The sequence below is a fragment of the Tursiops truncatus genome, chromosome 4, assembly GCF_011762595.2.
Source record: "Tursiops truncatus isolate mTurTru1 chromosome 4, mTurTru1.mat.Y, whole genome shotgun sequence".
Taxonomy (NCBI): domain Eukaryota; kingdom Metazoa; phylum Chordata; class Mammalia; order Artiodactyla; family Delphinidae; genus Tursiops; species Tursiops truncatus.
In genome coordinates this window covers 95,249,992-95,262,177 of record NC_047037.1, presented here as the reverse complement: position 1 = coordinate 95,262,177, position 12,186 = coordinate 95,249,992, and the positions used below count along the sequence as shown (strand labels likewise).

The window sequence follows — 12,186 nt, the reverse complement described above, 5'->3', positions numbered from 1 at the left end:
TAGAATGACACCAAAACTGTAGTTGATAGAAATTAAAGACTAAGTCAGTGTTTGACTTCTGCATTCTTAATGCTGTATTAAAAATATAAGTGAACATAAAAATTAAACATCATAAGCAACTCCATTCTTTGTATGTTTGTGAGTTTTTTTGTTTATGTTTGTTGATCTCGTGTGTGTGTTTACTCATACCTTCAGCTAATATTTGAGTGTCTACTATGTACTAGTCAATACTAGTGTTGGGCACACTGGCAAACAAGGCCAACGTTGCCTTTAACCTTATTTGGAGTTCACAATGAACAACAAATTGCAAGTGTGAAGAGTGTTAAGAAATAAAGGGTGTCATAGAACATCTAGCATGAGAGCTAACAGCCTTGGGGTTCAGGAAATACTCCCTGAGAAAATGATGCCTAGTTTGAAGAACAATAGTAGTTATCTGGAAAAACTAAGTCATAGGCAAAGGAATCACATGTGCAAAAGTCCTAAGGCAGGAGGAAGAAGTCCAGTTCAGCTGGAACTAAAAGATTATGGGGAGTAGTGATAAAGAAAAAATTTTTCATGACATGCATTAAAGACAGTAAGGAAGATTTATTCAAAAGGGATTGCTGCAATGGGGGTTTTGTAGTAGGGGAGAGAGATTGGGCTCAACTCCAAACACAAGGACAAGGGTGGGGCGGGGCAGTTATAACCAAGTAGCAGGGTGAGGGTCAGTGAATGGAAAACTACTAAGTAAAAACATTAGGGATAATAGATATTCTTGCTAGACTGACTCAACAGGATTCTTACTGAAGGCGGGCCAGGGGTGGTAAGATATTGACAGTGGAGGATGAGGAATTTTATCAGATATAATAGAGGACGTTCAGATACCAAAGGTGAGATTTTCACTAACTGACTCAGCATAATTCCTACTAAAACTGGACTAAGCAGACCCAGGGCAGAGCCCAATGTCAGAGCCTAGTCAAGAGGAGGGCTCAGAGGAGCCAGACTCTGATTTGGTAAAGGAGAGAGGTTTTGTCAGTAGCTGCAAAGTTAAGTTAGAGAAATAAACAGGCAGCTTATTCAAGGCTGCAATGTCCATGTTAAGAATTTTTACTTTAGGACTTCCCTGGTGGCGCAGTGGTTAAGAATCCGCCTGCCAATGCAGGGCACACGGCTTCAAGCCCTGGTCTGGGAAGATCCCACATGCCGTGGAGCAACTAAGCCCGTGTGTCACAACTACTGAGCCTGCACTCTAGAGCCCACAAGCCACAACTACTGAGCCCGCATGCCACAACTACTGAAGCCCGTGTGCCTAGAGCCCATGCTCCACAACAGGAGAAGCCACAGCAATAATAAGCCCACACACTGCAACGAAGAGTGGCCACTGCTCACCACAACTACAGAAAGCCCATGCAGCAACGAAGACCCAACACAGCCAAAAATAAATAAATTTTAAAAAGAATTTTTTTTTACTTTATTCTAATGACAATGGAAGCCATTGGATGGTTTTAGACAGGAGAATATTATCAGATTTACATTTTATAAGAATATCCCGATTGCAGTTTAGAGAATAGATTAGAAGGAGAACAAGCTTGGAAGCCAGGAGACCAAAATAATTTTGGCAGTAGTTTGAGAAATGCTTAATACTTTCTTTCAATTGAAGTGTAGTTGATTTACAGCATTGTGTTAGTATTAGGTATACAGTAAAATGATTCCGTTTTTTTGAGGATTATATTCCATTATAGTTTATTACAAGATATTGAATATAATTCCCTGTGCTATACAATAAATCCTTGTTGCATCTCTATTTATGTATAATATTGAGTTGGCCAAGAAGTTTGTTTGGGCTTTTCTATAACATCTTATAGATGTTACATTTGAAAAACTGACTCTGCCATATCTAATAGGACATACAAATTTTTCTGTACATAGCTCTTTCTAGTGTCTTCCTAGTGTTCTTATTCCTAGTTTTGGGGGTTTTGTTTTTTGTTTTTTGTCTGCTCCGTGCAGCATGCGGGATCTTAGTTCCCCAACCAGGGATCAACCCGTGCCCCCTGCAGTGGAAGCGTGGATTCTCAACCACTGGACCGCCAGGGAAGTCCCTCCTAGTGTTTTTTTAACCTAGTATACACTATAATTCCTGTTATGGACTGAATGTTTGTGTCCCCGCCAAAATTCATGGTGAAATCTTAATCCCCAACGTGATGGTATTAGGAGGTGGGGTGTTTGGGAGGTGATTACGTCATGAGGGTAGAGCCCTCACGAATGAGATTAGTACTTTTATGAAAGAAACCCCAGAAAGCTCCCTTCTACAATGTGAGACACAGTGAGAACACAGCCATCTATGAAGCAGGAAGCAGGCCTTCACCAGACACTGAATCTTCTGGTGCCTCGATCATGGACTTCCCAGTGTCTAGAACTGTGAGAAATAAATATTTGTTGTCTAAGCCTCCCAGTCTATGATACTCTGTTATAGCAGCCTGAACAGACTATGACAATTCCTTAACAGTATAGACATAATATCTCAAATTTCTCTTTCTGCACCATGTCTTGAGTGGCATAATGAAAAAAAAACAAAAAGCACTGAATTGTAAATCAGGATATGCAGATTTTAAATGACTCCCAGGGGGAATCCCCTGGCAGTCTAGTGGTTAGGACTTGGTGCTTTCACTGCCTCGGGCCTGGGATCAATCCCTGGTGGAGGAACTAAGATCCCAAAAGCCATGAGGTGCAGCCAAAAATAATAAATAAATAAATAAATAAATGACTCCTAGCATTGGATAAACCAGTTCCTCTCTCCCAGCCTGCATTTCCCATTGTGTAAATAAGTTGAGCTTTAGAAGTCTCTACCAACACAGATAGTCTATCTAGAATGTATTTAATGCACTTACTGTGAAAAGCACCAAAAAAGTAAAAAAAAAGTGTTGCCATAAAAACTATTTTGTCTTATATTTAACTAACTGAACGTTGATGTTTCTCATAACCCCCAATTTACTATTTAATGTGGTAGTCAGGTGTATTAGTTATCTATTGCTACATATTAGATTACCCCCAAAACTTGGTGACTTAAAACAACAAACATTTATTATCTCACAGCTTCTGTTGGTCAGGAATTCAGGAGCAGCTTAATTGGGTGATTCTGGTTCAGGATCCCTCAGAAGAGCACACTCAAGACTGTCTGAAGGGCTTTCCTGGTGGCACAATGGTTAAGAATCCACCTGCCAATGCAGGGGACATGGGTTTGAGCCCTGGTCCAGGAAGATCCCACGTGCCACAGAGCAAGTAAGCCCATGCGCCACAACTACTGAGCCTGCGTGCCACAACTACTGAAGCCCACCGCAATGAGAAGCCCACGCACCGCAACGAAGAGTGGTGCCGGCTCGCTGCAACTAGAGAAAGCCCACGCGCAGCAACGAAGACCCAACGTGGCCATAAATAAATAAATTTATTTTTAAAAAAAAAGACTATCTGAAGCTGCAGTTATCTAAAGCTGGGCTGGCTGTTGGCAGGAGGCCTCAGTAACTCGCTATATGGACTTCTTCCATAGGCTGCTTCTATTAAAAACTTAACCTGACACTTGTTCAAATGGTAAGGAAGACTTTACTCAAGACTATTGCAGTTAGGGACATTGCAATAGGGAACAGAGATCAGGCTCAACTCCAAAACAATAAAGATAGCTAGGAGCAGAGTGGAGATATCCGTGGATGGAAAACTAAGAGACCTCAACGGTAGAGAGATTCTTGCTAAAGGCAGGACAAGGGCTTTGATATGAAGAGTGAGGAGTGAGAAACTTGATAATATATCAAGGTTGGGGGATGACTTAGCAGGATTCTTGCTAAAATTGACCTATGCAATCTCACAGAAGGTCAAGGTCAAGGACTAATCCCAGGAGAGGGCTCAGAAGAGCCTAACTAAAGTCTGGTCAAGGAGAGTCTTTGTCACTTGAATGTCCTCACAACATGGCAGCTAGCTTCCCACAGGATGAATCATCCAGGTGAATAAGCAAGCCAGAAACTGCACCGCCTTTTATGACCTACTCTCTGAAGTTGTATACTGGTCTACTTTTTTCCTATTTGTTGGACATGAGTCACTAAGTTCAAGGGAAGAGGAATTAGACTCCACCTCGTGAGAGAGTGTCAAAGAATTTGGAGACATATTTTAGACTACCACATCAGAAATGATGCCAACTGAAATTAATGGTATAGCAGCTCAACTCAATTGTTGCTTATAAGATTATCTTGGTCTGGGAGCATTTTTATCCTGTTTTAAAGTTTTTCTTGTTTTGATAAACAGCTGTGTATTTAGAAACTGGTTTCCTCTTTCTCTGCAAGACATCAGAATTTTTGCCACAAATACTTGTGTTGAAAATAAAGTTTATTTTAATTTTCTCTCCTAGGGTCACCCTAAACTATTCCCTTACTCTGACTTCCGATGTTGCTCTATTTTAGCAGCTTGAAGTCAAAAAAGGATATCTCCAGATTTTTGGCTATAAGCTGCAGACCAGAGATGTGTCCTGATAGAGAAAAGACTGATAAGGGAGGACTGCAGGAAAATCCTAAGACTTTCTGACATCAGTATGTGATAACTTTTCCCCTTCTTGTGGAAAATAGAGGTAATAGGCTATGATCATTGTAAGCGAAGTACACCAAGATTTGTCTGTCACTTCCCAATACCAGACTAAACATATTAAAATTTTAACAAAGAAAAAAAGAACATACTGTGAATTCACTGTGGGAAGTCTCTGTTAAAAAAGACAGCAAGAAAGTCTCTTACTTCCTTTTCAATGCTTCTTCAAAAGCAGCAGTTCTCTAACTTTAAAGTACATCAGGATAACCTGGAGGTCTTAAAGACTGCTAGGTATCACTGCCAAAGTTTCTGATTCAGGAGAATTGGTAGGTGGGGCCCCAAAATTTGCCTTTTAACTAGTTTCTAGGTGATACTGATGCTGCTGGTCTGGGGATCCCACTTTGTGAACCACTGTTAGGAAGATTAGGGGTGGCCAGGGAGGTAATAACGTTAAGTCTATCTCATGTGAGGTAAAAGGGATCATATAAGATAGACTGATATCACTATAAATCATGACGCCCAAACTGAATTAGACCATAAACACTGCCTAACAACATGACTGTCATTCCCTAGTCAGCTCACACTTCGTTCTTTCTTTTTTTAATTGTGATTTTAAGAAACACACACGTTTACCATATTAACAATTTTTAAGCTCAGTAGTGTTAAGTATATTCGTGCTGTTGTGCAACAGATTTCCAGAACTTTTTCACCTTGCAAAACTGAACTGTTATACCCACTAAACAAACCCTTGTTTTCACCACCACCCTCCTAGTCCCTGGTAAACAAAATTCTACTTTCTGCTTCTACTGTTGACACAAATAATCAACAATCAAACTATAATAAGTAATAGAAAAGAGTTTTATTAGAACCAAACTGAGGACTATAGCCTGGGAGGCAGCCCCTCTCAGCAGCTCCAAGGATCTGCTCCATCGAAGCATGGTTTTCAGCACAGTTTCAAACCTTATTATTAAAACAAAGAACAGGGCTTCCCTGGTGGCACAGTGGTTGAGAGTCCGCCTGCCAATGCAGGGGACACGGGTTCGTGCCCCGGTCCGGGAAGATCCCACGTGCCGCGAAGCGGTCTAGGCCTGTGAGCCATGGCCGCCGAGCCTGCGCGTCCGGAGCCTGTGCTCCGCAACGGGAGAGGCCACAACAGTGAGAGGCCCGCGTACCGCAAATAAATAAATAAAACAAAGAACATACATCAAACATGACAGGGGTACGCTCCTTCAAGGTTTCAAAAGAGACAGAATAGTATGTATTCAATGAGACAGCATAATCCTCGTGTCTGGGAAGGGAACCTTACCTTCAAGAAAGTGTTAATGGATGCCACAGGAAGAGAGCTATTTATCCTTATCTTCGAAGAGGACATTCTTTATCTTAATGGTTAAAGTAGATGTGCTGTATAAGTGTTTGACAGGCCGTAAGTCAGGCTGTGTTTCAGTTCACACAAAGTTCAGGCAGAACCACGTATAAGCCAGAATGACTTCCCTATACTGCAATACGTGAAAAACTTCTCCATCACTGAGAGTGTCACATTCACTCTTCATAACAATTTGAAACCTTCTCCCATTCTTCGCTCTCCAGAGATTCTCAGCTGACTACCTCTTTCACAGAAATGGGAACTCTAAAATTACAAGTGCCATATCTACAAACTGGTTTCCATCCCCACCTAAGTTTCTTCCCTTCTTCCTGTTACAAAGGAAGTGGTATTTCCTCCTCCTATCCAAGACCAGTTCCCTCCATCTGTCCTCTGAATCCCATCTCTTTCAATCTTCTGAGGAAGTTCACCCTTCTCAACCTTTCTTTCCTTATTCCCTTGCTAACAATCCCATCAGCTGGTCAAGTCTCTCCCAGGCACAGTAAAAATAACAAAAATTTCCTGGACACCACACCGGAGGCTGAGCCTACCGAATATTGCCTCTGCCAAGATTCATAAAAACGTTTAACCTTGATGACTCAATTTTCTCATATTCCACTCATCCCTTACCCACTCTCACCTGGCTTCAGCCCCCAAACCTCACAACGCGGTCTCAATAGTCTTTGTATTGCTACTGTCAGTGAATGTTTTTCACCCTGCGTTGCACGACAGCGCTGCTTTCCAGGCCGGAAGGCTTACCCCTTTGGCATGACGTCATATGGCAGCGCCGGAAGGAGGGGAAGAGATTTCGGGCTGCGGGTCTCGGGTCAACGACGGATACTGTGTAGAGTGATAGGTAATCTGTGGGTCAGGTGCAGCGCGGAACCCTGGGCAGCATTTCCCGGCAGAATCCTGCGTCCTCTGGGGTTCCTTGTGGTTTGCACCGGCCGGAGCCACTGTCTTTGCACTCCTGGTACGGGCGGGTTTCTTGTCTCCCAGTGTGTGTGGTGAGGTGGGAGGATGCGGGAGACCTAACATACGCATACCGGAGCTTGTGCGTTAAGAAGGCCCACAGATAAGAGGAAGCCTAGTGATTTAATAAACTATAAGTACAGTACCTGGGACGAGAGCAGTGTTTCCCAAAATGATATCCTTGTTCCCCTTTTAAATATTTGGGGGTTTTGTTTCTTTGATATCCTAAAAATATTTACCATTTACAAAGACAAAACTCAAAAGACTTTTTCCGAAATCAGTGTTTCTCGTATTGGGACTGAGAACTCTCGGTTAACTATTTCGAGGAGTATGAAGGAAATTGTATTTTCTTTAAAAGGTGTCTGAACGCGTTTTAAATGTGAGAAGCATTGACCCGGAGTATTTAATCGAAAAATACTTGAATGATAAATGTGAACTATATACTGCCAAACATTGGGTTCGATGTTACTATAAATACAGTCCTTGTCCTGATAGAGTTTACCACATAGTGGGGCTAATAAGTAGCCAGGAAATTACAATGCAGTGTTACAAGCACTATGGTGCAGAAGTACAGGGTGCTAAAAGATCTAATAGGAATACTTGATCTAAAGTTTGAAGTGACAGATAGCTAGAGATGTCGCTGAAGAGGTAAGCAAATGGTGATTTTGTGAAAAAAGTTTATAAGCCATATATATAAGTTTAGATTTTAACCTGGCAGCAGTGAGTTTTAAAATACACATTGAGGATGATGTGAGTGTATTGATCAGATCTGCAGTAGCTCCAAATGGCTTAGAGATGAAGGAGAGCAAATCTAGAGGCTAGCAGATACAATTAAGAAAATGAGGTTGAGGGAATTCCCTGGCAGCCCAGTGGTTGGGACTGCGTGCTCTCACTGCAGAGGGCCCGGGTACCATCACTGGTCGGGGAATTAAGATCCTGCAAGCTGTGCAGCGCAGCCTCCCGCCTCCAAAAGAAAAAAAAAGATAAGAAAATGAGGTTGAAGAGAAGTGACTGGATTAGAGAAGTATTTAGAAACTAAATAAATATAACTCAAATTAGGAATGGAGGGTGTGAGAGGGGACAGTTATGAAATGACTCCCAGTTTCTGCCTTTAGCAAATGGATGGATAGTAGTGTCCCTCCCTGAAATAACGCAGAAGGAGAAGCAGATTGGGAAGGGAAGGGAGACAGATTTCAGTTTGTTGCATTTGAGGTGTCATCTGGTACATGGTGATCAAAATCAAGGAGGTAGATCAGAGTTCATAGGGAAAATGTTTAGATTGAAAAAAGGGCTAAGGACAGAACTCAGAAGCACATCCACCTTGTGTGTGTTGGGGGTGTGGGGGGAATGGATCTGAGCATCATTGCACAGGTCAGAGACCCAGGAGCATGCAGCGTCATTAAATGAAGCCAAGGGAAGAAGGAACTTTTCAAGTATTTTAGTTGCATTTGGTGAAAAGTTGAATTCCTTTTTTTGCTTCAAGTCCAGCACTAGTTTCACATCTTTAAGCATCTTCATTGTTTTGTGGACATCCAGACCTTTAGGATAAAATTGTGGAGCTTATATATATTTGCCCTAATTTTGGATATTTTGTTTGGCAATAACTTTATTTGCTGTAAAGTCTAAATTGGAGAAGGGAGGTTTTATTTTTTTTTTAATCAGTAGATCTCTCTATATTTCTATTTTGAAAACATATAAGGGCATTGGTACAGCAGCTGCTAAGTGCTTTTTACTAGTTGCCATTTTCTGTAACTTTTCTGCCCTTTGTCTTCATGTATTGCTTGTTAAGGGTCTTGTGTTTGGCTCTGTATCTGGGCTTAGTAGAAAGTGGAGAAGAATACAGCACCATAATCTCAGCCATATAGTGGTACATAACTTTGTTATCCAGTAACATTGATCTTCTGGGTCCCTAGATACAAATCTGAAAAGGATCTTCAAGGTATCCTTTTGCCTAAAACAATAGTGAAGTTCATATCTAAAATAAGAACCCAAATAAGTTTTGAACTTTTTGCCTAGTGAATGATCACAGGCTCTAGGCCACAGGAGTCTAAGAAAAATTAATGGTGCAAAAATAAGTTGGACTAAGATTCCACTTTATGTTTCAGAAATAAATTGCATTTTGGTATCTCAAATTTATACTTGCACAGTTACTTGAGAGGTTTTTAACTTTTCATTACATTTTTCTTTTTTTATAGGGCTTTTCTTACAAGCCTGTTTTCCTCAAAATGAGTGTCAGTGTCACCTTCTTAAGACCTTTTGCCAGAGTTTTGGTGCCATTTACCCTTCATAGGAAGAGAAGGGTTTTATATTCAACAACTCTGCAGAGATACACGTCTTCCAAAATACCAGCTGTGTCCTATCCTAATAAGGAGAGTACATCACCTCCTGAAGAGCTGGAGTTGGATAGGTGGAAAATTACAATGAAATCTAGTGTGCGAGAAGAGGGTGTTTCAATAGTCTCAAGTAGCAAGGATGAAGATACTCTAGCTGCCACCAGGGAATTAATTGAGATGTGGAGATTGCTTCGCAGAGAAGTACCAGAACACATCAGTGAAGAAGAGCTCAAAACTGTTATGGAATGTGTTTCTAAATCGTCAAAAAGAAAATATTTAAAATATTTATATATTAAGGAAAAAATGAAAAAAGCCAAGCAAATAAAAAAGGAAATGAAAATAGCAGCAAAAGAACAAGTAAAAAAAGATCAGCTACCAGAAACCACTAAGAAAGATAAACAGCAAAACTTTCTGTTTCTACGACTTTGGGATAGGAATATGGACATTGCAATGGGCTGGAAGGGTGCCCAGGCCATGCAGTTTGGACAACCTTTGGTTTTTGACATGGCTTATGACGACTATATGAAACCAAAAGAACTGCAGAATGCTGTTTCCCAACTTTTAGAAAGTGAAGGATGGAACAGAAGAAATGTTGATCCTTTCCATATTCATTTCTGCAGTCTTAAAACAGGTGGTGCCTACTATAGAGAGTTAGTTAAACGTTATGGAGAAAAGTGGAACAAATTGCTTTTAACAGCAACAGAAAAGTCTTATGTAGATTTATTTCCAAAGGACAGTATTATATATTTAACTTCAGATTCTCCCAACGTTATGACTACTTTCAAGCATGACAAAATTTACGTAGTGGGATCTTTTGTTGATAAGAATATGCAACCAGGCACATCCCTAGCCAAAGCAAAACGGCTGAAGCTGGCAACAGAATGCCTTCCATTAGATAAATATTTGCAGTGGGACACTGGCACCAAAAATCTCACCTTAGATCAAATGATACGTATTTTGTTATGTCTGAAAAACACTGGTAATTGGGAAGAGGCTCTGAAGTTTGTTCCTAGGAGAAAACATACTGGTTATCTGGATATTTCTCAGCATTCTCAAGAGTTTTTCAACAGAGTGAAGTCAAAGACTTTTAATTCATTTCCAAGAGGCTCTGTAGATAGACACAGAAAAGGTAGCTTGAATGAGAATATTTGATAGCTTAAAAAGTAAATGGATTAGGATTACAGTTATTTTTTTTTTTTCCAAAGTCAGCTGAAATTTTTAGGAAGCCTCTGCTGAAGTAGCACAGGTAATACACTCTTGTTTCTTTTTTTTTTTTAATTTTATTTTATTTTTTATACAGCAGGTTATTATTAGTTATCCATTTTATACATATTAGTGTATAAATGTCAATCCCAGTCTCCCAATTGATCCCACCACCACCACTTAGGAATACAGTTCTGTTAGTCTGTTTCATCCTGAATGGAATTCACTTGCTCTTTTTTTTAAAGGTTGTCTTTCCAAACTAACTGAAGTATTATCTTTCTCCAATTAAATATCTGTAAAACTTTGGAAATATATTTTGTTTACTGTAAAAAGAATCTTAGAAAGTAAAAAGAGTTGTCCGTGTTTGTTTGAGTAAAATAATTGTACCATTGGTGTGGCTTTTTATGACTACTTTTTTTTTTTTTTTTTTTGTGGTATGCGGGCCTCTCACTGTCGTGGCCTCTCCCGTTGCAGAGCACAGGCTCCGGACACGCAGGCTCAGCGGCCATGGCTCACGGGCCCAGCCGCTCCGCGGCATGTGGGATCCTCCCGGACCGGGGCACGAACCCGTGTCCCCTGCATCGGCGGGCGGACTCTCAACCACTGCGCCACCAGGGAAGCCCTTATGACTACTTTTGAGTCTCAGACTGCATTTTACTTCTTAAATGTTCTTTTAGCCATGTCAACAACTACCCTTTCATCGAATATTGATGGAATTTCAGGTGGTGGTTCATTTATTTAACATTTGGTACAGTGCTGGGCATGTCATAGGCACTAAGGTATATCATTTAACTGAGTCTTGGTTAAACAAAAAGTTAGGACATCCTTTGGCATGTCATGAGATTGAACCGTATAATGAAAAATGGGTTCGTGGGGTAGTGAGAAATGGGTTCGTGGGGATAAAGCTAATTTCTTATCCTCTTAGAAGAAAAGGGTTTATTTGAAGAGTGTTCCTACAGCACTTCCCTGTTGTAGTGTGGATGGCTTTTCTTTTCAAGGAAATACTTCCTTTTTTCAGCCATGTGATTTGAATGGAAGCTGCCATATTTTTACAGACCTTGCTCCCCTGGCCACAACTGATTATCTCAAAAAAGACACCTCACTCAGGGCTTCCCTGGTAGCGCAGTGGTTAAGAATCCACCTGCCAATGCAGGGGTCACGGGTTCAAGCCCCGGTCCAGGAAGATCCCACATGCTGCAGAGCGGCTAGGCCCATGAGCTATGGCCGCTGAACCTGCATGTCTGGAGCGCTCCGCAACGGGAGAGGCCACAACAGTGAGAGGCCCACTTACCGCAAAAAAAAAAAAAAAAAAGAAAAGAAAAGGTGATGTGTAAACTTAGAATTGATGAGAAGTGCATTATGAATGAATTTCAACTCTTAAGACCCTACTGAGTAGCAAGGTGCTAATACTTGAACTGCTTGAGATACATGGAAAGTAAAATAGCGTAGTGGTTAAGAAAAAGGGATTAGGATTGCCTGACAGGATTGGCACTAGAGGAAGGCAAACAAGGCTCCTAATGCACCTCATGAGCCTCCTGTGTCCCAGCCCTGCTCTCTGGGTTCCAGCTCCACCCTACGGGTTCTGACATTGCCTAGATTAATCTCTTGAAATTTCAGTTGTCCTCATCTATAAAAAGATTAGAAATGGTTCTTGACTCATATAAAACATTTAATATGGTGTCCGTCTGGCACGTAAGTGCTAAGTAAATATAAACTAATTAATTCAGACTATACATTCAAAATGTATAGAATTTCTAATACGGTATATGCAAGTTA

The 12,186-nt window shown here is 40.9% G+C and overlaps 2 protein-coding genes across 18 annotated transcripts in view; one reads left to right on the top strand and one right to left on the bottom strand.

Annotated features, from left to right (window-relative positions):
• SENP7 (SUMO specific peptidase 7) overlaps positions 1-6,666 on the bottom strand; it is a 171,753-nt gene extending 165,087 nt beyond the window's left edge. For 12 of the 16 annotated variants that reach the window (XM_073804286.1, XM_073804291.1, XM_073804295.1 and 9 more), the window contains exon 1: positions 5,849-6,532. The gene's annotated coding sequence lies outside the window, so the exon portion shown is untranslated. The other 4 variants (XM_073804290.1, XM_073804289.1, XM_073804288.1 and 1 more) reach the window with 2 other exon arrangements.
• A 21-nt stretch (positions 6,667-6,687) lies between these two features.
• On the top strand, positions 6,688-10,801 carry TRMT10C (tRNA methyltransferase 10C, mitochondrial RNase P subunit). Of its 2 annotated transcripts, none has more exons than XM_019923170.3 (2): positions 6,688-6,758; positions 9,070-10,801. In XM_019923170.3, the coding sequence occupies exon 2, from the start codon at positions 9,100-9,102 to the stop codon at positions 10,357-10,359; it is 1,260 nt and encodes a 419-aa protein (XP_019778729.2). In that variant the 5' UTR covers positions 6,688-6,758; positions 9,070-9,099; the 3' UTR covers positions 10,360-10,801. The 2 variants fall into 2 exon arrangements, with proteins under 2 accessions (XP_019778729.2, XP_004323518.3); XM_004323470.4 differs by having other exon boundaries at positions 6,694-6,875.
• The last annotated feature ends 1,385 nt before the right edge of the window (positions 10,802-12,186 follow it).